The sequence below is a fragment of the Thalassophryne amazonica genome, chromosome 1, assembly GCF_902500255.1.
Source record: "Thalassophryne amazonica chromosome 1, fThaAma1.1, whole genome shotgun sequence".
Taxonomy (NCBI): domain Eukaryota; kingdom Metazoa; phylum Chordata; class Actinopteri; order Batrachoidiformes; family Batrachoididae; genus Thalassophryne; species Thalassophryne amazonica.
The window spans coordinates 102,758,429-102,784,259 of NC_047103.1; the positions used below are offsets into that span (position 1 = coordinate 102,758,429).

The 25,831-nt window shown below is 42.9% G+C and overlaps 1 protein-coding gene across 1 annotated transcript in view; it reads right to left on the minus strand.

Moving 5' to 3' along the window:
• The window catches only part of reck (reversion-inducing-cysteine-rich protein with kazal motifs), a 508,306-nt gene that overhangs the window by 181,004 nt on the left and 301,471 nt on the right, over positions 1–25,831 (minus strand). The window contains exon 12 of the mRNA XM_034173078.1: positions 22,665–22,801. Coding sequence (XP_034028969.1) covers positions 22,665–22,801 — 137 coding nt within the window. The remainder of the gene's footprint in view (positions 1–22,664; positions 22,802–25,831) is intronic.

The following is a 25,831-nucleotide window of genomic DNA, read 5'->3' on the forward strand; positions in this document are numbered from 1 at the left end:
AAAATATCCAGGAAAACGCACTAAGGCCAACCAATGTATGAGAAAGTGGCACAAAAGGTCACATGGGGGCAGGCAATGGCCTTTGGTGGGATCATTTGATCCGGTGATGTGTGAAGCAGTTGCGGTAGAAATACAGAAAAAAGAAATTAAAGACCAGCAGAAGAACGTAAAAAACAACAAAAAACGCACTGAAGAAAAAGAAGTTTTGGCCTTGTTCAAGCAGGAAGCACAGAGGCTACAGCAGAAAAGAGAAAAAATGACAGAGGAAAGATCCAAAGAGACTAAAGCCAGTGCACCGAGCTGGGAAGCAGAGCCACCCCCATATAAATGTCATGATATGGGAAAGACAGCTGGACAATTTGTATTAGGAACTCGTGAAGAGGACCAAGGCATGGATGTGGAGGGCAAATTCACACTGACACTAAAAGCTCGAGAGCCACAAGGAGACAGGTCCTCAGTCTGTCAAATGGATCATACAAGGTCTCCAAGTCCGAAAGTAAGTGGCCGCACACCACGACCAGCAGGGGGGGCCACAAATAACAGTGACACGGAGGCAGACGAGGATAAAGAGAGAGACCTGAAGGCTCCGCCTGCACATCGAGGTCCACTGAAAACCGTCCCCTCCCACCATAAGTCAGCCGACTGGACCTTCACAGGCTATAGAGGCTCCGAAGAGTGGCACAAGAGCTTCTGTGACACACTGGACCTGGCCAGAAGAGATAATGAAGAACTAGCTGAGCAACTTCGGCTAGCGAAGGAAAGAATACAAAGACATAGCGACGCCGAGGAAAGAAGAATATTACAACAATCGACGCCCAATCAAGGGAATCACATTATACAGCCACCCACCCGAAAAATTTCTGGTGAGATCATCATTGAGAGTGCAAAAGAGGCCCGACTCAGGCAAAGACAACGATGTGTAGCCAAAGACATAGCGGCTTTAGAACAGAATATAACCGACTGGATGGACTGCCTGGAACCAGTCAGTCGCACTCGATCTGGAAGACAGTATGGAGCCCCCACAGAAGAAGAGGAGGACGAAGACCTCATATGCCCATTGGTGGTTAGAAATGGTCATCATGTGTATACCCCATGGAGCTGGACAGACATGGTGGGGCTGGCCAACAGGCTGCCAGACATCACCCAAGGAGCTGGGAGATGGATAACTGCCTTAGAAGAAGGCACTGCAGGGGTAACCTTGTCTTTAGGTGACATAAAAGCCTTGCTAATGCATGTCATGGGAAAACATGACACTGAAGAATTAGCAGGAAAGGTTGGACTAACACAAATGATGGGCACTAATCAACATGATGAAGTCCCCTTTAATCGCTATAGAAACTCCATGTGGGAAGGACTGAGAAGAAAGTACCCTGAGGTCTTGGATCCCTCTAAATTGGATGATGAGGAGTGGACACCTGAAGAGTGCCCAAAGAAGTTCCTGCACCGATTCCAGAAAAGATGGGCGGAGGAAACAGGAAATACATGGAACCATTCACCAGCAACTGAAATCCTGTTTAAAATAACTGTAAAAAAGGCTCTACCAGATGAGGTTCAGAAAGCCCTAGATGGAGTCGTGGGACTATCGAAAATGAATTGGGCTTTATACTCTGAGCATATTTGTCACCATCTTGAAATCTACAAGAAAGAAAAACAAAAAGAAGAAGATGCAGCAAAATCCCTGACGAAAAAATTGGTGCAGATGCAGTTGGGAGAGCTAACCAAAGTCAAGAAAGAAAAAACAAAGACCCAGGCACCAATGATGACCCCTGTTCCTTCTGAGTCGGCAAGCACAGGCCCTACGGCAAACACTGCTGCCACCATACAGGCACCTGTGGAAACAGCCGCACAGAGCCCCCAAGGAGCAGCAGGAAGCACTCCTACAGGAGAAGTCTCAGCACCAGTGGAACATCACTATCACTATCATAGCACTGGCACACCCGGAAATGGACCTACCTACAGTCATGGGTGGAGAGGAGAGTCACGGAACTTTCAAGGTCAAAGAGGAGGGTGGCGAAGAGGATCTCGCCAACCTTCATTTGGAAGCAGATTCCAAAACTCAGCTCCCAGGAACAGTCAAGCGGGACCGCCTATGGGACCAACACCCCCAATAGGGGATCAACCCTCTAATGAGTGTTGGAGCTGTGGACAACCTGGACATCGAATGAGAAATTGTCCGGCCCGACCTTGGGTTGGACCCTCTGCCTATTGGCAATAGGGAGGCCTAGAGAAGACAGAGGGGGAAACGGTGGCATTGGCTATTTCGATGATACCTAAGGAAGAGCCAACCGTCACTGTTAATATACAAAACAGAGATTTCCCTTTCATGGTGGATACAGGGGCAACATACTCTTGCATAGGGAAAATGGGCGCTCATCTCCCCCTCTCTGGGTCTGTAATTAAGACCATCGGCTTCTCTGGGAAGACTCAAATAATACCGTTTACATGCCCACTTCCTGTAACGATTGCAGGAAAAACAATTGAAGCACCCCTGTTATACTTACAAAATACACCTGTGAATTTGCTGGGAAGAGACATTTTATGTAAGCTACAAACCCAGATAGTGTGTACCCATCAAGGACTGCAAATACACTTTCCTGACGAAGCACTCACCAACATTATGGTGCTTATGGACATGGAAAACAAGGTCCGACCTGTGCAACCCATGGTATACTGGCTGAAGTTACAACCAGAAAATTCAAATCTTCAACTGGAATGGGAAAAATGGAAGCCCTGGGCAGAACAACACTATGAAGCAGTATGTACATCTAGTTTACCTTTACATGTCACCCTGATGTTCGATGCCAAACAAGAACAAACTGACTATGCATGCTGCTGGGATGCATTGATGAATCAACGGCTGTTTCACATAACCACCACAGAAATTTATTTAGGCCCCCAAGGGGCCGCAGCTTCTGTCAAGCTAACTTCAGCTGAACAACAATGGTATCAAGTGCCGAATGCCATGCCTCATGTGACCCTTTTAGTCTCTGAAAAGTACGAATCCCATGACCTAGGTCCAATGGTAAAGACAGCCTCAGAAGTTGAAGAATGGCAAAACATGGAAAGTCCACAAGTACATCTGTCAAAAGACCAGCAGTTTGTACGAATTAATTTAAAAGTAAATGATGAGGCTATAGCTCAAAAAGTGGAGCTCAATCCTAGACCAGAGGGACAGATGGTGTTATCGGCCCAACAAGAGAAATTGTTAGAGCAAATACCACCAGTGGTGTGGTCCAAAAGCAAAACGGATGTAGGACTAGTAAAAACAGCCTTACCAGTAAAAATAAAAGTAAAACCGGGAGCAAAACTGCCTCACCAAAGGCAGTATCCATTAAAACCTCAGGCTATTGAAGGCATAAAACCAGTAATTAAGGGACTAATGGCAGCTGGAGTTCTAATAAAAACTGCAAGCCCATGCAATACTCCTATCTATCCTATCCCTAAAAACAATACCAAAGAGTATCGGCTGGTACATGATTTGCGTCCTATCAATGCAATAATAGAAATGGATGCACCTATAGTACCTGATCCGCATACTATACTATCAAGCATCCCTGCTGGAGCAAAATGGTACACAGTAATAGATCTGTGTTCAGCCTATTTCAGTGTGCCTGTGCACCCAGACTCACAACATTTGTTTGCATTCACATTTCTGGGACAACAGCTAACGTATACACGGCTACCTCAGGGACTGAACCTGTCCCCAGCCATCTTTAACAAAGTCCTGGCTGAAGATTTACAACACCTTGACATACCCAGTACATTGGTGCAATATATGGATGATCTCCTTATTGCATCAGAGACTCAAGAACAGTGTGAAAAAGATTCATTAATTGTATTGCATGCATTGGCAGATGGAGGTCATAAAGTAAGTAAGGACAAATTGCAGTTCTGCAAACAACAAGTAGAATACTTGGGAAGACAGTTGTGTGGGACCACGCGATGTATAGCCCCAAGCCAAGTGGAGGCTATAATCAAGGCTCCCAAACCCCAAACAGTGGGACAGATGCTTTCATTCCTTGGGATGGCAGGGTATAGTCGGCCGTGGATTTGTGATTATGCTATAAAAACTGCACCTTTGCGTGCCATGATTAGAGCAGTGGGGCAAACAAGCAATGCAGCTCTCCTCGTCTGGACAGATCAGGCAACGGGAGCTTTTGAGGCCCTAAAAACAGACATGCAATCTGCTCCCGCGTTAGGTAACCCAGATTATGGGAAACCTTTCCATTTGTATGTTACTGAAAAAACTGGATATGCTTGTGCTGTACTAATGCAGGAAACAAATGAAGGAAAACAACCATTGGCCTATTATAGTACAAAGCTTGACAACATTGAAACAGGATTGCCACCATGCTATCAGGGTCTAGCAGCAGCTGCCTTTGCATTTCAAAAAGCATCATCCATAATCATGGGACATGCAGTAACGTTGTACACGTCGCATCAGTTACATGCCCTGCTAACCAGTCAACGTTTTGTCTTAACACAAGCTAGACGCACTGGATATGAAGTTGTGTTGTCCGCTCCAGAAATAACAATACAACGTTGTCACACGGTGAATCCCGCCACCAAATTGACCACACCGTTAGATGGTACTCCACATAACTGTGTGGCAGAGACAGAGAAATTTTTGAGAGCCAGAGAACATTTGTATAATCACGCCATAGATGCAGATCTAACCCTGTTCGTGGACGGCTCATGCTTTCGGGATGCCGCGGGATTGCATGCGGGTATGGGGATTGTTAAACTAAACACGGATGGCGAGACCTTTGAATTACTGGAGTCCCAAGGAATTGATCAGCCTTGTTCAGCCCAACTGGCAGAAATCAAAGCCTTAACTATGGCTTGCCAGATAGCTAAAGATCAACGTGTTAATATCTACACAGACTCAGCCTACGCTTATGGCGTATGTCATGTACATGCAAACATTTGGAAACAAAGGGGATTCCTGAGAGCAGATGGCACCCCTGTCACTCATGGAGAAGCGATTTCCCAACTGTTACAAGCTCTCCAATTACCGTCTGAGGTAGCCATCATTAAATGTGCAGGTCATCAAAAGAATAATAACATCATAGCTCAAGGTAACAACCTAGCAGATGACGCAGCTCGCAAAGGAGCACAAGGAGAAAATATGTTTCCCCTGCTAACCATCCAAGATTGTGCCCCACTGGTTTCACTTGACGCACTGATAGTGGCTCAAAGTAGGGCCAGTGGAGAAGAAAAACGAATGTGGGTTAAACGAGGCGCTATTGAGACACGCAGTCAGGGGCCAGCGGACAAGCTGTGGCGCAGTAGTCATGGACATTTTGTGTTACCCACCAATTTATTACGACATGCAATCATTTGGGCCCACGGACCCGATCATTGTTCGCGAGTCCAAATTATGAACAAACTAAAAGCTGTCTGGTGGTCACCATATATGGCAGCAACAGTGGACCGTTTGTTGAATGAGTGTGAGGTATGTGCACAGTACAATGTCCGGAAATCATTCACAGCCCCTTTAGCCCACATTCCGGTCCCTGATGGGCCATTCAGACATCTTATGATGGATTTCATAGACATGGGAGCTGAAAATCGAGTTAAACGAATGAGATATGTTTTGGTAGTGATATGCAGATTCAGCCGATGGATTGAGGCAGTAGCCTCTGCAAATCAAGACCATAAAACGGTAGCCAAATTCTTGTGCCGAGATGTCTTTCCAAGATTTGGCATTCCAGATACTATCTCATCTGACAACGGTAGGGCTTTTGTAGCCAAGGTTACACAAGAAACATTCAAACAATTGGGTATCAAACAGAAGTTTGGGTGTGTTTATCACCCCCAATCAAATGGGGCGGTGGAACGGGCTAATGGCATTTTAAAGAACAAACTAGCAAAAATCATAGCAGACAGCAATGGCAAACTAACCTGGCTGGATGCGTTGCCGCTTGCTTTATTGTCAAGGCGCTCACAAACTAACCGACTAACCCATTTGACACCATTTGAAGCTCTTACAGGTCGGCCGATGCCTATTCCATACCTGAGAGGACCCTACGAAGGACCATCGCTGGAGCAGCTACAAGACGAATGGCATAATTATCTGAGACAGTTAACCCAAATACACAAAACTATGTTTTTGCAGGTCAAAGGTGCTACAGAAGACAGAGAAGCAGAGATTCCACTCGAAAATCAGAGCATCCAGCCTGGTGATCTGGTTTACGTCAAGGTGTTCAAAAAGAAGTGGGACAGGCCCCGCCGAGAAGGTCCTTTTAAAGTTATTCTTGCCTCACGTACAGCAGTCAAAGTAGACGGTAAGGACACTTGGTTTCATTTAAACCACTGCTGTAGGGTTGGTGGCCCAGCGCCCCTGCGGCCTCGGCAAGCTCGTCTTGGCAGGGCCGCCGGGCCAAGGGGGGAAGCAAGAGAAGCCAGAGACCCTACAGCAGCACCAAGGGAAGGCCACGCCTCCCTGCAGCCAGAAGAAGCACCGAGGGAAGGCCACGCCTCCCTGCAGCCAGGCGAACACCGGCCAAGGCGCTCACAGAGACTGATTGAACAAAGATGACGCACAGCTTCAGAGAGTAGTGGATCCCTGCCAGATAGAGCAGCGACAGACTCAGATGCAGACTCAGAAACAACTGGAGACGCAGGCCAACAGACAGACAGAAATACAGACCGACAGATAGACAGGCCACAGGAGACATCAGACTCGGACAGCAACTCAGTAGATTTACCGACAGAAGAACCGCAGGAAGTACAACCCAGACAAAGCACAGATACACCACACATCCCTAGTGACAGCTCATCTAGTGACGGCTCACTTAGTAGCACATCTAGTAGCACATCTCAACAGTCATCAGAGCAATGATTAAGGAATTATTCAAGGGATTGACAATACTACTGGTGGTCAGTATGGGAGAAAATAGACATCCAAAACATACAACGGACTGTGCCGTGGCCATGGCCGCAATAGCAGCTAAACAAGGCATTCTAAACACAGGAAAAACATATAATTTGGTATACATTAAATCAAAAGCCTACAAGAACATAGGAATACAGGGAAAGCTGGGGGATTACATATTAGGCGAAGCCATTAGCATCAAATGTGAAGAGGAGGGAACACTCAACATAGAGGTAATTTGTGATAAAAGAGGATGCAGGGAAACCAAGCAAGACGTAACTGTTACAGTACATGAAGCCACAAAATGGGTAAAAATCAAACCAAGGAAAAAGAGGACAATTAGAAGCCTAGAAACAAGCAGTCACTTAGGGAGATGGGATCCCAGTACAGACCTAGCCCGCACACAAGGGTTGAAGACCAATTTATTTTACCAATGGTTGAAATTTTCGGCTAGGCAGATCAGTGAAAAGCCTTGCATAGCCTGTCACCGGAAAGGTGTGATACCTCAGGCTAAACCCCTACCTGATATCAACAACTGTTATAGGAGTCCCCAACATAACTCAGACCAAGCAGAATGCTATACACAATGTGTTATGAAAATGGCAGTAGGTGATGAAAAATATGCTGCCGACAGTAAACTTTGTCCAGTGCCCCTAAGTACAGAAGGAACCGTTCCACCTATGATTAAAATAGAGAAAGGGATGATACACCCATTCTGTATAGCTAAAGGCTTAGTAGCACAATACATAAGCGATTGGCAGGTAGGGACGACCCAGCCAAAACACCACATACAGTGTATGCAAAAGCAGCAAGAATACAAACCGGCCAAAACAGCATGGAACATTACCGTCTGTCACACCCTGCCAGCAGCAGGCATACAGTGTGAACAAATAGTACCGGCCACAGGGGGGTCTGTAATTGGACTGAATCTCACCCATGCTTCATGGGTATCTACTCCAAATTTAGCTAAGGGAACGGTACCCTTAGCTGACATCTTTTGGATATGCGGACAAAGAAGGAAACTCCTGTCATCGCTGTCCCCTAATTGGAAGGGCCTTTGTGCTCCTGTGATGCTCACAGGAGCTATAACAGTAATTGAAATGCCAAATTCAATACAACCCATGCCACAGAAACTTCGTAAGAAAAGAGGAATAATGACGTTTAAAACAGACTACAACATCACAGTAAGAAACGGGATACCAGAAGGGATACCCCGACAGTTAGAAGCCATAGACAGTAGCAGAGTTAAAGCAGATGAAGATGCGGATAAATGGGGATGGGCATTGGCTCTGTTCGGGGTTACTCCAAAAATCCGTTCTAGGTTCCAGGAGGTGCAGTGGATTAATTACTTGTGGTATAATCAACAAAGATATTTGAATTGGACATTGGCAGCTGTAGGAGCCTTAACCGAACAACTGCACGCCACCTCGCTAATGACAATGCAAAATAGATTAGCTATCGAGATGATGATGGCTGATGAACAAGGAGTTTGTATTATGATCAAAGCCACCGAATGTTGCACAGCTATTCCCATGCGTACAGGGGAAGACGGAAATTTGACAGAGCTCTTAATCACACTTGAAGAGATGCAACAGGAACTGTTAAGTAACTCCATAGGAGGGAGAAATGAAACTGACGATTCTGGATACATTGTAGGGAATGGAATGAATATTGGCCCACTGTTTTCACTGTTTGGGACTCTAAGGAGAGGGTGGATATCATGGAAAGACTGGTTATACCAGATAGGTGTAATCTTGGCACTAACAGGGGTGGCGGTCTTGCTGGTAATATGTTGTGGTATTCCCTTGATAAAATTTCTGGTCAATAAATTGCTTTCATCCACAGTAGGACAGCTCCCACTGTTAGCCATCCGAGCCCTAGAAGAAAGCACAAACGAAACAGACAGAGAACCAGAATATATGGAAATGGATGAAATACCAATTATCCTCCCCGACAGCCCCCAGCTCCCTAATATTGTGGCGTACACCCCAGATAGGGAGGACTGGGATGGACCGTGCTTGGTGATATTGTAGACGAGGAAGAAGACATGCACGCACATTTACATTCACACACATGCACCCACAAAAATGAGGGATAGGATAGACAATATCTGAAAGAATGATATGGAGCTGTAATAATGAACGTATATGTATATTACTAGGACACAGGAGTATGGCTGAGAGACCAGACTCCCCTGATCAGGGACCTATGCCTGATCTGCCTCTATCAAGTCTGATTGGACTCTCAGAACTGTTTGGAGAAGAGGATATACAGGAGGGATGGTCGAGACATGATTGGTCGCCACAGCCGCCATCCATCCAGCAGCTAAACCAGTTGGCAACAGAAGGATCTTCATCGTTCCAGCACCTGGCGATGACGGCTTCACAGAATCTGCCTGCAGCAAGAGTCGGCCCGAGGACTCCACCATCACCTGAAGGACCCTTTGGACTCAGGAACACACCCCTTCCGCAGATGCCATGGAGACAGTCACACGTGCCAGTGGCAACGATACCCTCCAGGGGAGGCAGCCAAGGTCGGCCATATGCAGCAACTGCCCGAGTGCATCCTAGACCCAATTCACTGCTAGGACCTGTCCCCAGCTTTCCACCCCCAAGGCAGGAGAGATAATCTGATCAGCCCAGTACCTCTGGAGGAGGATCAGCAGGGGTAGACCTTAGCCGAACTCACCCACCAGGACAGAGGGGAGCTTTGTACAGGCTGCTAAATGCCCAGAGTGTCCCACCCACTTGCCTGTGCGACATCAACAATACTCCCCCCACACACGAAATGCCTTCCCCCTTGTACTTCCTGTCCCCTGGACTGCACAACCTTAATCTGGTCATGGTCACCCCACAGGACATGGCAATCTTGGTTTGAGAGCTTCGTCTTCCACAAGAGTCTGTTCCAAAAACCTTGGAGCAGCTCCTGCCCCTCACAAATCACATTCCCCATGAGCTATTTGAGGAAATCATGCCACAACTAAGTCAGACAGCTGCATACCTGTTCAGGATACACCGTGACAATGCCAACATCTCTTGTGCTCAGGAGGGCCTCCATACTCAACTGTGTGGTCTTCAGTCTAGTATGGACATGCTAGCCTGCATGATGGAGCATATGGAAAGGGAACAGCTAGGGCTGGCCACCACCACCCTGAATGTGGGCAAGAATTCTCTGGGGGCCCTGTACAACCTGGCCAAGCAGCACAAGGAGCTGGAAAGATCCATCAGAGAACTGCACGACTGTCTGAAAGCCAGAATTCCTGATCCTCCCCCCACTACCCCTGAAAGGCCAACCTCCCCATGTTCCCCAACTTCTCCCAAAACTTCAGATGCTGAGTAAATGCTGAGGAGCGCGGACTGACGTAATGGCACTGAACACGAACTATGATCTTGGTTCTTGAGTTTGAATTGCGGACTGGTTTCAGAAATCTGAGTGTAAATAAAAACAAAGAAGGATATATGTTAGTAACGAAAGTTGGGTAAATGTCTGTCCTTACCATCATCTGCGTAACACAGATAAAGCTAAATGCATACACATAGATATCACATTGCAAAGTTATAAAAAGGGGACCCTTACACGGCGTGTTTGTAGATTTAGTAGTAAAAATGCACCATAGGGACCCCTTTTTCTTAAATTATAGCATGCCTCAAGAGACATGCATCGCCTAAATTTGGCGTCTGGCCAAAAAGGGCATTAGAAAACAAGCTGAAAAAGAAGAAAAACAAAGTGGAGAATGTTGAGAAATGGCCTATAATGAAAACCATTATATGATTGACTAAGGCAAATGACTTAAGGACGGACATGAAGGGAAACCATTTATTGTGTTTATCATTTAACTAGACATAGCTGCGCTAACCTTAGAATAGTTTCTTGATTGGTTGACTAAATAGTGGTAACGTAGGGGTTATTTGATGCATTTAAATAATAAATGTGTGACGCTTTAACAAAATAATATGTAGAACCAAGTATAATGGGTTGGAGCCTCTGGTTGAGTGAGTCAATAGATGCCAGAAGATGATTGGTTGCACTGATGTCAATGTGAAGCCTTTACTTTGCCATGATTAAGAGGTTGATGTAACTTGTTTTATGTGGCCATTTTAAGTGCCTTGAATTACACCAAAACTCAATGTTTGAATGTCACCTTGCGTTGATATAATCCAGCTAATTGCTCACCTTGTGCCTTAGTATGTAGGTTCACCTGCACTGCAATATATTTACCGTGTGAAGTATCACTGATATTCATATCCGCACCAGAGTTATCAGTAAGTCGAGTGATGTGTTTTTCTTTTTTATTGCAATGCACAAATGAGGATGTCTTGTTAGTAAACAACCCAAGAGTATAGTTGATGTAATGGGACTCTTTCGAGTCCCAGAGGAGGGACTGTAGAAGAATTTTTAGGTCCATATTTGAACTGTGATGAACTATCAAGTGTCCTGATCCGAACTGTATGTCCTCTGGTTGAACTAGCAGGTGTTCAACCCAAAAAAAAGGGCTCTATTAGTCATTCAGTCTGTCAGGGGCTTTCCAAGGCCTCTTAGGTGCTTTCCCGCAGGCCACGTGCAGGGGCCTCAGGCCAGCTGCACGTGTGACTGAGGCCACGTGCGGGGGGGGGGGGCCTCAGGCCAGCTGCACCTGTGGCTGAAGGTCTTTTAAAAAAATCAGTTGTAAATCCTTCATGTTTTAATGGGAGCGTTTGTCACATTGAAATAATGGCCTAACACCTGCTTAGGGTTCACTAGAGGACGCTTCCAATAGAAAACCATGTCTTGGGAATGAAATAAATAAAAAAAGTCGAAGGAGGAGCGATGCCCGCGGGTCTCCAATAAATAGACGAGCGCGGTTGTCATATTCAGTCTCTCTAGAGGACTCAGTTTGTCTAAGCTTTGTGTCGAAGGCTTAAATAAACTTAAAAACTCTGTGCATTTTATCTTGCTTAAGGCTGAATTATTCTAAAGTGTTGTATCCTTTTTCTAGAATATCACTTGCAATTAGTTTGTGTTATCTAAATGAAGACATCCCGAGAAGACTAAAGACGAGCCGCGACAATCATTTGCCAGTATGTATTTTATAAAGCAAATCAAATTCTTTTATTTCAACATTGAAAAATGACTTACTGGTCCGCAATTGAAGGAAAATCCCAACAGACATGGTAGTATATTAATTGTCCTCTTCCTTGTGCCCCAGCCACGGATAATCCTGTGTCCAGCTACTCACAAACTTCCTATCTCTTCCTTTCTCTTCATACCTCTTCTTTGAAGCTTCTACACTTGCAGGGGTTGATGCTTTGTGTTTGACTGGCACTTTCCCTGATATCTGGCCCGGTTTCAGAGGTTTTAGAAAAGACATTCTGTTCAATATATTCTTCACAAGGCGTGTTAATCGATGCAGTGTTCGTTATCTAATGTTTCCCGCCACAGCATCTCGCAAGAAGATGTTACGAACACACACTCCATACAGTGGTCTCACGCACACATTGATATCATGCTTTCCGATTGTCCGCTGCATGGAGAGTGGCGGGAAAAACCAAAGAAGCTTTCTCGCGAGGTGCGAGACAAGACGTGATGTAAATAAGAAAACAAAAAGGCGGCGGTCAGGTATTTTGGTTCCGAGCGATGAAAATAAAGAATGTGAGAGCCAACCACCTGACTGGTGGTTGGCTCTCACTGCGGTATTGTATCACTTCCTGTTCCGGAGCACAGCGGTGTTTTTCTGTATCTGTTAGCTGTTTAATCTGCGCAGTTAGATTGATCTAGTTATCTAGATTACGATTTGTTTCCCAGTGTAATCCTTACGTGCCTTAACTAAAGCACTCCTTCTGCTGAATCACCTCTAAATTATTTACACATTATTCACTTTGCGTGTTTTTAGGAATCCGCTAGCTTAGCGTAGCTACTAGCTCTTAGCCGATTTAGCATGGCGGCTTCTCCTGTCTCTCCCGCACTTTTCTGCTCCGGGTGTGAAATGTTTAGTTATTCCTCGGCCTCCTTTAGCAGTAATGGTACTTGTAATAAGTGTAGCTTATTCGTAGCTTTGGAGGCCAGGCTGGGCGAATTGGAGACTCGGCTCCGCACCGTGGAAAATTCTACAGCTAGCCAGGCCCCTGTAGTCGGTGCGGACCAAGGTAGCTTAGCCGCCGTTAGTTCCCCCCTGGCAGATCCCGAGCAGCCGGGAAAGCAGGCCGACTGGGTGACTGTGAGGAGGAAGCGTAGCCCTAAACAGAAGCCCCGTGTACACCGCCAACCCGTTCACATCTCAGCAGGCGACATTGAAGGAAATTTGAAACTGCTGGCTAAGGCTAAGCGTAAATTTGGTAAGATTGTAATTCACGTCGGCAGTAATGACACCCGGTTACGCCAATCGGAGGTCACTAAAATTAACATTAAATCGGTGTGTAACGTTGCAAAAACAATGTCGGACTCTGTAGTTTTCTCTGGGCCCCTCCCCAATCAGACCGGGAGTGACATGTTTAGCCGCATGTTCTCCTTGAATTGCTGGCTGTCTGAGTGGTGTCCAAAAAATGAGGTGGGCTTCATTGATAATTGGCAAAGCTTCTGGGGAAAACCTGGTCTTGTTAGGAGAGACGGCATCCATCCCACTTTGGATGGAGCAGCTCTCATTTCTAGAAATCTGGCCAATTTTCTTAAATCCTCCAAACCGTGACTATCCAGGGTTGGGACCAGGAAGCAGAGTTGTAGTCTTACACACCTCTCTGCAGCTTCTCTCCCCCTGCCATCCCCTCATTACCCCATCCCCGTAGAGACGGTGCCTGCTCCCAGACTACCAATAACCAGCAAAAATCTATTTAAGCATAAAAATTCAAAAAGAAAAAATAATATAGCACCTTCAACTGCACCACAGACTAAAACAGTTAAATGTGGTCTATTAAACATTAGGTCTCTCTCTTCTAAGTCCCTGTTGGTAAATGATATAATAATTGATCAACATATTGATTTACTCTGCCTTACAAAAACCTGGTTACAGCAGGATGAATATGTTAGTTTAAATGAGTCAACACCCCCGAGTCACACTAACTGTCAGAATGCTCGTAGCACGGGCCGGGGCGGAGGATTAGCAGCAATCTTCCATTCCAGCTTATTAATTAATCAAAAACCCAGACAGAGCTTTAATTCATTTGAAAGCTTGACTCTTAGTCTTGTCCATCCAAATTGGAAGTCCCAAAAACCAGTTTTATTTGTTATTATCTATCGTCCACCTGGTCGTTACTGTGAGTTTCTCTGTGAATTTTCAGACCTTTTGTCTGACTTAGTGCTTAGCTCAGATAAGATAATTATAGTGGGCGATTTTAACATCCACACAGATGCTGAGAATGACAGCCTCAACACTGCATTTAATCTATTATTAGACTCTATTGGCTTTGCTCAAAAAGTAAATGAGTCCACCCACCACTTTAATCATATCTTAGATCTTGTTCTGACTTATGGTATGGAAATAGAAGACTTAACAGTATTCCCTGAAAACTCCCTTCTGTCTGATCATTTCTTAATAACATTTACATTTACTCTGATGGACTACCCAGCAGTGGGGAATAAGTTTCATTACACTAGAAGTCTTTCAGAAAGCGCTGTAACTAGGTTTAAGGATATGATTCCTTCTTTATGTTCTCTAATGCCATATACCAACACAGTGCAGAGTAGCTACCTAAACTCTGTAAGGGAGATAGAGTATCTCGTCAATAGTTTTACATCCTCATTGAAGACAACTTTGGATGCTGTAGCTCCTCTAAAAAAGAGAGCTTTAAATCAGAAGTGCCTGACTCCGTGGTATAACTCACAAACTCGTAGCTTAAAGCAGATAACCCGTAAGTTGGAGAGGAAATGGCGTCTCACTAATTTAGAAGATCTTCACTTAGCCTGGAAAAAGAGTCTGTTGCTCTATAAAAAAGCCCTCCGTAAAGCTAGGACATCTTTCTACTCATCACTAATTGAAGAAAATAAGAACCCCAGGTTTCTTTTCAGCACTGTAGCCAGGCTGACAAAGAGTCAGAGCTCTATTGAGCTGAGTATTCCATTAACTTTAACTAGTAATGACTTCATGACTTTCTTTGCTAACAAAATTTTAACTATTAGAGAAAAAATTACTCATAACCATCCCAAAGACGTATCGTTATCTTTGGCTGCTTTCAGTGATGCCGGTATTTGGTTAGACTCTTTCTCTCCGATTGTTCTGTCTGAGTTATTTTCATTAGTTACTTCATCCAAACCATCAACATGTTTATTAGACCCCATTCCTACCAGGCTGCTCAAGGAAGCCCTACCATTATTTAATGCTTCGATCTTAAATATGATCAATCTATCTTTGTTAGTTGGCTATGTACCACAGGCTTTTAAGGTGGCAGTAATTAAACCATTACTTAAAAAGCCATCACTTGACCCAGCTATCTTAGCTAATTATAGGCCAATCTCCAACCTTCCTTTTCTCTCAAAAATTCTTGAAAGGGTAGTTGTAAAACAGCTAACTGATCATCTGTAGAGGAATGGTCTATTTGAAGAGTTTCAGTCAGGTTTTAGAATTCATCATAGTACAGAAACAGCATTAGTGAAGGTTACAAATGATCTTCTTATGGCCTCGGACAGTGGACTCATCTCTGTGCTTGTTCTGTTAGACCTCAGTGCTGCTTTTGATACTGTTGACCATAAAATTTTATTACAGAGATTAGAGCATGCCATAGGTATTAAAGGCACTGCGCTGCGGTGGTTTGAATCATATTTGTCTAATAGATTACAATTTGTTCATGTAAATGGGGAATCTTCTTCACAGACTAAAGTTAATTATGGAGTTCCACAAGGTTCTGTGCTAGGACCAATTCTATTCACTTTATACATGCTTCCCTTAGGCAGTATTATTAGACGGTATTGCTTAAATTTTCATTGTTACGCAGATGATACCCAGCTTTATCTATCCATGAAGCCAGAGGACACACACCAATTAGCTAAACTGCAGGATTGTCTTACAGACATAAAGACATGGATGACCTCCAATTTCCTGCTTTTAAACTCAGATAAAACTGAAGTTATTGTACTTGGCCCCACAAATCTTAGAAACATGGTGTCTAACCAGATCCTTACTCTGGACGGCATTACCCTGACCTCTAGTAATACTGTGAGAAATCTTGGAGTCATTTTTGATCAGGATATGTCATTCAAAGCGCATATTAAACAAATATGTAGGACTGCTTTTTTGCATTTACGCAATATCTCTAAAATCAGAAAGGTCTTGTCTCAGAGTGATGCTGAAAAACTAATTCATGCATTTATTTCCTCTAGGCTGGACTATTGTAATTCATTATTATCAGGTTGTCCTAAAAGTTCCCTAAAAAGCCTTCAGTTAATTCAAAATGCTGCAGCTAGAGTACTGACGGGGACTAGAAGGAGAGAGCATATCTCACCCATATTGGCCTCTCTTCATTGGCTTCCTGTTAATTCTAGAATAGAATTTAAAATTCTTCTTCTTACTTATAAGGTTTTGAATAATCAGGTCCCATCTTATCTTAGGGACCTCGTAGTACCATATCACCCCAATAGAGCGCTTCGCTCTCAGACTGCAGGCTTACTTGTAGTTCCTAGGGTTTGTAAGAGTAGAATGGGAGGCAGAGCCTTCAGCTTTCAGGCTCCTCTCCTGTGGAACCAGCTCCCAATTCAGATCAGGGAGACAGACACCCTCTCTACTTTTAAGATTAGGCTTAAAACTTTCCTTTTTGCTAAAGCTTATAGTTAGGGCTGGATCAGGTGACCCTGAACCATCCCTTAGTTATGCTGCTATAGATGTAGACTGCTGGGGGTTCCCATGATGCACTGTTTCTTTCTCTTTCTGCTCTGTATGCACCACTCTGCATTTAATCATTAGTGATCGATCTCTGCTCCCCTCCACAGCATGTCTTTTTCCTGGTTCTCTCCCTCAGCCCCAACCAGTCCCAGCAGAAGACTGCCCCTCCCTGAGACTGGTTCTGCTGGAGGTTTCTTCCTGTTAAAAGGGAGTTTTTCCTTCCCACTGTAGCCAAGTGCTTGCTCACAGGGGGTCGTTTTGACCGTTGGGGTTTTACATAATTATTGTATGGCCTTGCCTTACAATATAAAGCGCCTTGGGGCAACTGTTTGTTGTGATTTGGCGCTATATAAAAAAAATTGATTGATTGATTGATTGATCACATTTTACACTTGTCCCGGACAATCGGACAAGCGTTAATGTCGATGCCTGCGCACACACACACACACACCAAAGCTACTTGGCTTTTAATATGTAGGTGATGATTTACTGCCCCCTGCTGGAATGTCGTGTGAGTCCAAAATTTAATTATCAATGTCCATTGCCAACTGTTGTTACCTAATATCTGTAGTTTCTCCAAAAATATTAGCCCTATCAACTTTCCATTTCACTGCATTCATCCTTGACCCAAAGCATATAAGCATACGAAATGTCAGCTCTGCCCAGTTTCTCCGTGATTAAAGGCATACACACACGCACACATACATGCATACACATACACAGAGGCCACTTGGCTTTTAATACATAGATAGCACACACAGGACAATGCCAGACATGGAGTAATGTGAAGAATAAGACCAGAAACAGAATAAGGTGGAGAAAAAAACTCACAGCCAGGTGAAGAACAGATTTGTTTATTTGATCTGCAGAGTTTAGAGCAGGGGCGGGCAATCATGTGCCATGAAGGGCCAAGACAGTGCAGGAGAGAGATAGGATGAACACACAGTTTGATGAAGCATGATTAAAAGATCAAAGATAGCAGCACACTGGCCTCAGTGTGTGAGTGAGTGTGTAAATGCAAAGCATTGCTGTAATGCACTTTAAATTGCTGTAAAGTGCTTTGACAATCTGTACCAAGACGCACTATACAAATGCAGTTTTATTAAGCTCCGTGAATCAGATCAATCAATCAATCAATCAATTTTTTTTTATATAGCGCCAAATCACAACAAACAGTTGCCCCAAGGCGCTTTATATTGTAAGGCAAGGCCATACAATAATTATGTAAAACCCCAACGGTCAAAACGACCCCCTGTGAGCAAGCACTTGGCTACAGTGGGAAGGAAAAACTCCCTTTTAACAGGAAGAAACCTCCAGCAGAACCAGGCTCAGGAAGGGGCAGTCTTCTGCTGGGACTGGTTGGGGCTGAGGGAGAGAACCAGGAAAAAGACATGCTGTGGAGGGGAGCAGAGATCGATCACTAATGATTAAATGCAGAGTGGTGCATACAGAGCAAAAAGAGAAAGAAACAGTGCATCATGGGAACCCCCCAGCAGTCTACGTCTATAGCAGCATAACTAAGGGATGGTTCAGGGTCACCTGATCCAGCCCTAACTATAAGCTTTAGCAAAAAGGAAAGTTTTAAGCCTAATCTTAAAAGTAGAGAGGGTGTCTGTCTCCCTGATCTGAATTGGGAGCTGGTTCCACAGGAGAGGAGCCTGAAAGCTGAAGGCTCTGCCTCCCATTCTACTCTTACAAACCCTAGGAACTACAAGTAAGCCTGCAGTCTGAGAGCGAAGCGCTCTATTGGGGTGATATGGTACTACGAGGTCCCTAAGATAAGATGGGACCTGATTATTCAAAACCTTATAAGTAAGAAGAAGAATTTTAAATTCTATTCTAGAATTAACAGGAAGCCAATGAAGAGAGGCCAATATGGGTGAGATATGCTCTCTCCTTCTAGTCCCCGTCAGTACTCTAGCTGCAGCATTTTGAATTAACTGAAGGCTTTTTAGGGAACTTTTAGGACAACCTGATAATAATGAATTACAATAGTCCAGCCTAGAGGAAATAAATGCATGAATTAGTTTTTCAGCATCACTCTGAGACAAGACCTTTCTAATTTTAGAGATATTGTGTAAATGCAAAAAAGCAGTCCTACATATTTGTTTAATATGCGCTTTGAATGACATATCCTGATCAAAAATGACTCCAAGATTTCTCACAGTATTACTAGAGGTCAGGGTAATGCCATCCAGAGTAAGGATCTGGTTAGACACCATGTTTCTAAGATTTGTGGGGCCAAGTACAATAACTTCAGTTTTATCTGAGTTTAAAAGCAGGAAATTAGAGGTCATCCATGTCTTTATGTCTGTAAGACAATCCTGCAGTTTAGCTAATTGGTGTGTGTCCTCTGGCTTCATGGATAGATAAAGCTGGGTATCATCTGCGTAACAATGAAAATTTAAGCAATACCGTCTAATAATACTGCCTAAGGGAAGCATATATAAAGTGAATAAAATTGGTCCTAGCACAGAACCTTGTGGAACTCCATAATTAACTTTAGTCTGTGAAGAAGATTCCCCATTTACATGAACAAATTGTAATCTATTAGACAAATATGATTCAAACCACCGCAGCGCAGTGCCTTTAATACCTATGGCATGCTCTAATCTCTGTAATAAAATTTTATGGTCAACAGTATCAAAAGCAGCACTGAGGTCTAACAGAACAAGCACAGAGATGAGTCCACTGTTCATCAGATCAAAGATGAATGATCAGAATAAATGGTAAGGAAGCAGGATCAAAGATCAGTGATTTAATTTGAGTGAGCAGGATCAAAAGTCAGCAATCTGGATAAAGTACCAAAAAATGAAGAACAAAGGTCTGGAGTAAAGGTCAGCTGATTACAGGACAATGGCAAACCAAGATCCTCACTCAGCATCTCAAGTACTGCACTCACAGCATGCACATAGAATAAAGAGAATGAAGAATGATTCTTGTAAGAACTTTAAGCTCCTTTTCACACCGGGCCTGCTTCAAGTTGCATCATGTGGCTTCATGACGACACCAAGTTGATGCAACCTAGAGCTGAGCTGATGCAGCCTAACGCCACAACACCATGAGGAACGCAAAGGACGACGTGAAACAGACTCCAGAAATTAAACGTTTAATTTTTTCTGCATCGAACACAGGACGCAGAAAGGAAGTAGTTTTCTCGCAAGTTGAGGCAACTTAACGGTACTTAACGTGACTGGATGCCACACCCACACAATATAACATTACCCCGACACCAATTTATGACACCTCCATATTCACTCACGGACAGTTTGCGCACCAGCTGCAGCTCCGCAGTCACAGGAAGAATGATAAACTATAACAGAAATCAGAGTGCAGACCTGCAGCGCTGCACAAGAAGAAATATACACTAGAAGAGAAATCAGAGTGCACACAGCTCCTTGGCGCTGTCTTGCAATTGTACCAAACATATGGAACCATATTTACACTCTCAATGGAACCAAAATGCACTTTAAATGCAATGCAACACAAATGGGACAAATTAATCCATGTCATGTGACATACAAAGCACCAATCAAATAAGCCGTTATTTGATTGATCAGCCATTATATAATCACCTTTGGAATGGCTCCAGATGGTCCCACTCAATCATGTTTGAATTTTTATTTATTCCCCCTTTAGACAGATAAGTGTCAGTAAACAGTCATTTTCACACCGTGATCCCACTTTTAACTTTGTGTTTCAGACTTCAGACTTCAGACAACTTTATTGATCCCAAAAAAGGGCAATTACGTTTACCCTCCAATTACCTCAGACAAGATACAGCAATTAATCCACAATTATTACTTGTTTACCGTTTGTCTGTTTATCTCTGCAAAATTGCTCTTTTGCATGCGCACTGCCATTCTACAGCACTGAGTCACTCCGTTAGTGCGCACACACAGCAGAGCTCCTGATCCATTAAGAATGAATGAACATGCAACTGACTTACCAAGCTATTAAAATAAAAAAGCATTACGAATAATTACCTTTTATTAGCTGCTTCAAATGAGAGCAGGAGAGAGGGAGGAAAGAGCGTACAGATGAAGCAGTCCTCTGTGATTCCAGAAGCGATTAGAGGTGTTTTCAATATCCAAGGTTGGGCAGAAAATGATTAATCCTCTACAAAATAATTATTTTATATACAGCGTCCAGCGCACAGAGCAGGTGGAATTGTGTGCGCAAGAGGGCAGACACTCTAAATATAGCCTCTCAGGTCCTGCGTAGTTGCCAGGTGCACGGATAATTGGCTTTTAGCAGTCTTGTCCGCACCACACACGCCTCTATAATCCTTATTAGTCGTCATAGTACCTCGCAGACAAACTGCCCCACACTTGTTGTTGCTAAATTTTGAACATCTTGAAATTAGCGCCACGCTCGGAAAGGAGCCTCGTTAACCGAAGTTAATGCCTCTAAGAGCCACCATTCTCCCACTATAGTTGAATAAACCCTCTCATAGCAAAATAAACATACTGCGTTGCTCATTATTTGGTGGGACCAGGGCTTGTGGTCATCCATAAGTGTTCTCTCAACATCCATAAGCGTTCTCTCAGCCTTTCCTGTTGTCTTTGTGCTTGGCGGCTCCATACAGTAGGTATTGTCAAAATTCTGCTGTGGTGTTTGAGCACTCTCATCAGTTTGTTTCAAGTGCCATTGTTTTTCCTAATTCCATAATGAACTATTCCACAAAGTTCAATTACAACAGAGTAAGTTATTCTTGAGTTATGGAGGGTTGAGTTGAATAAGCCACACCAAATAAAATTTGGCAGGCAATTGCAGGAAAGCAGGAAAAACATCAAAGATCCATTCTATAACTTTGTTTGGATTGGCTAAAAGACTGTATGTGCCACATTTTGTGACGACTGAGGATAAATTGTTGATGGATTAGTGAAAAAAAAAAACAGTTATCAGAAAATTCTAAAGATTTTGAGGAATTCTGGAAAGTTACTGGAGTCAGCCATATTGAACATAACAACAAAGATGATAGGAAAAAGAGCATTACACATTTTAAATTAATCATCTTAAATGACTTTTATAATTTGAATTTTTCAAACTAATTAATATAATTAAACATTAAATATGTATGCTTGAGGTTTGTTCGTCCAATCAAAAAAAAAAAAAAAAAAAAAAAAAAAAAATCTTACCAGTGTTACTAATGTGCTTACTATTATATGGCTGCGATGCTATGCGCACTCTGATTGGCTAATTACCGGTTGGCAATCTTCCCATATTGGACCAGTTACCATGACAATCGGTCCGCAATGGGTATTTTTGTTACAAACCAGGAAGCTAAAAACACGATTAGAAAAACGAAGTTGGACATAAATATCTAAACAGCATCGAAAAAAACACGCAGATTGAAAGCTTACCAGCTAACGACCGGTCCATCTGTTAAGGTAGTGGAGGTGAAAAAAACGAAGATATATATATATATATATATATATATATATATATATATATATGTATGTATGTATGTATGTATTTGATAGCCATATAATAAAAAAGATTATTAACTGTTTGCACGGGGATATCAGACCGAGATGTTGACAGCATTGACAGCATGCTGACACAGAGGTCCTTTATTATTATTATAATATTATATAATCCTTTATTATTATTATTATTATTAGTAGTAGTAGTAGTAGTAGTAGTATTGTAAGGATCCTACAGGTGCAGTTATACTGTATGTGTAATAATTTGCTGTGTGTCCAACATAGTCTCACAATCCTGGATTTACTGGTGTCAGGCATTGGTGGGGCCATAATCTAACATCTCATTGCTGACACCAGGGATTCCAATTAAACTACAGGCACTGCATGGGACCCACTATTGTACCCAAAATGAGGTTTTGTATTGTATATAGACACTGGGCCTTCAAATATTTATCAAATTATCATGTAGAACACGTGTAGAATACATGCGTATCATGTGTATCATGTATCCATGAGTACACATGTAAAACGTGTGTACTTGTGTTCTACATGTGTACTCTTTGAGGTTACTTACCAAGGTATCTTTGGAGAGGTATGCACCGTTCAGGGTCATCAATTGGCGAAAGAAGGTCACAGATTCTCTCTGGTGTTTGTCCCTCATGAAAGCGTTTCCTGTCCCCACATTGGGTCAAGATATCAACACAGTCTGACCTGCGAGCAGGAAGAAAGAAAAACGTTGAATGTAAATGAATTAATAAATAAAGCCCTTAATCTCAACACTCAGTATTTTGCTCTTGTCAGCAACAAGTTAAAATAGCAGGGCAAATATGTGTACATCTATATAAGGCAGCGATTTTCAACCTTTTTTCAGCCGCGGCACCCTTTTTATATTTACAAAATCCTGCGGCACATCACCAACCAAAATAATATTATAATGCTATTACCTCTGGTTTTGCGCAAAACCCATTTATCGTAGTAGAAAATCGATACAGAAAACACCGCATTTCGAAAATCCTCAAGCATTTTGCGCTCTGATCTCAAGTAGGGCTGTCACGATTAGGAATTTCTGGAGACGATTAAAAGTCAGACAAATAATTGCGATTGACGAATATATTGTCTATTTTTTTTTCTTTTTTTCCCCCTTCTTTATATTCTACTATTGTAGTATCAATCAATCAATCAACTTTTTTCTTATATAGCGCCAAATCACAACAAACAGTTGCCCCAAGGCGCTCCACATTGCAAGGCAAGGCCATACAATAATTATGAAAAACCCCAACGGTCAAAACGACCCCCTATGAGCAAGCACTTGGCCACAGTGGGAAGGAAAAACTCCCTTTTAACAGGAAGAAACCTCCAGCAGAACCAGGCTCAGGGAGGGGCAGACTTCTGCTGAGACTGGTTGGGGCTGAGGGAAAGAACCAGGAAAAAGAGATCGATCACTAATGATTAAATGCAGAGTGATGCATACGGAGCAAAAAGAGAAAGAAACAGTGCATCATGGGAACCCCCCCACAGTCTACGTCTAAAGCAACATAACCAAGGGATGGTCCAGGGTCACCCGATCCAGCCCTAACTATAAGCCTTAGCGAAAAGGAAAGTTTTAAGCCTAATCTTAAAAGTAGAGAGGGTATCTGTCTCCCTGATCTGAATTGGGAGCTGGTTCCACAGGAGAGGAGCCTGAAAGCTGAAGGCTCTGCCTCCCATTCTACTCTTACAAACCCTAGGAACTACAAGTAAGCCCGCAGTCTGAGAGCGAAGCGCTCTAATGGGGTAATATGGTACTACGAGGTCCCTAAGATAAGATGGGACCTGATTATTCAAAACCTTATAAGTAAGAAGAAGAATTTTAAATTCTATTCTAGCATTAACAGGAAGCCAATAAAGGGAGGCCAACACGGGTGAGATATGCTCTCTCCTGCTAGTCCCCGTCAGTACTCTAGCTGCAGCATTCTGAACCAACTGAAGGCTTTTTAGGGAACTTTTAGGACAACCTGATAATAATGAATTACAATAGTCCAGCCTAGAGGAAATAAATGCATTAATTAATTTTTCAGCATCACTCTGAGACAAGACCTTTCTGATTTTAGAGATATTGCGTAAATGCAAAAAGGCAGTCCTACATATTTGTTTAATATGCGCTTTGAATGACATATCCTGATCAAAAATAACTCCAAGATTTCTCACAGTATTACTAGAGATCAGGGAAATGCCATCCAGAGTAACGATCTGGTTAGACACCATGCTTCTAAGATTTGTGGGGCCAAGTACAATAACTTCAGTTTTATCTGAGTTTAAAAGCAGGAAATTAGAGGTCATTCATGTCTTTATGTCAGTAAGACAATCCTGCAGTTTAGCTAATTGGTGTGTATCCTCTGGCTTCATGGATAGATAAAGCTGGGTATCATCTGCGTAACAATGAAAATTTAAGCAATACCGTCTAATAATACTACCCAAGGGAAGCATGTATAAAGTGAATAAAATTGGTCCTAGCACAGAACCTTGTGGAACTCCATAATTAACTTTAGTCTGTGAAGAAGATTCCCCATTTACATGAACAAACTGTAATCTATTAGACAAATATGATTCAAACCACCGCAGCGCAATGCCTTTAATACCTATGACATGCTCTAATCTCTGTAATAAAATTTTATGGTCAACAGTATCAAAAGCAGCACTGAGGTCCAACAGAACAAGCACAGAGATAAGTCCACTGTCCGAAGCCATAAGAAGATCATTTGTAACCTTCACTAATGCTGTTTCTGTACTATGATGAATTCTAAAACCTGACTGAAACTCTTCAAATAGACCATTCCTCTGCAGGTGATCAGTTAGCTGTTTTACAACTACCCTCTCAAGAATCTTTGAGAGAAAAGGAAGGTTGGAGATTGGCCTATAATTAGCTAAGATAGCTGGGTCAAGTGATGGCTTTTTAAGTAATGGTTTAATTACTGCCACCTTAAAGGCCTGTGGTACATAACCAACTAACAAAGATAGATTGATCATATTTAAGATTGAAGCATTAAATAATGGTAGGACTTCCTTGAGCAGCCTGGCAGGAATGGGGTCTAATAAGCATGTTGATGGTTTGGATGAAGTAACTAATGAAAATAACTCAGACAGAACAATCGGAGAGAAAGAGTCTAACCAAATACCGGCATCACTGAAAGCAGCCAAAGATAACGATACATCTTTGGGATGGTTATGAGTAATTTTTTCTCTAATAGTCAAAATTTTGTTAGCAAAGAAAGTCATGAAGTCATTACTAGTTAAAGTTAATGGAATACTCAGCTCAATAGAGCTCTGACTCTTTGTCAGCCTGGCTACAGTGCTGAAAAGAAACCTGGGGTTGTTCTTATTTTCTTCAATTAGTGATGAGTAGAAAGATGTCCTAGCTTCACGAAGGGCTTTCTTATAGAGCAACAAACTCTTTTTCCAGGCTAAGTGAAGATCTTCTAAATTAGTGAGACGCCATTTCCTCTCCAACTTACGGGTTATCTGCTTTAAGCTACGAGTTTGTGAGTTATACCACGGAGTCAGACACTTCTGATTTAAAGCTCTCTTTTTCAGAGGAGCTACAGCATCCAAAGTTGTCTTCAATGAGGATGTAAAACTATTGACAAGATACTCTAACTCCCTTACAGAGTTTAGGTAGCTACTCTGCTCTGTGTTGGTATATGACATTAGAGAACATAAAGAAGGAATCATATCCTTAAACCTAGTTACAGCGCTTTCTGAAAG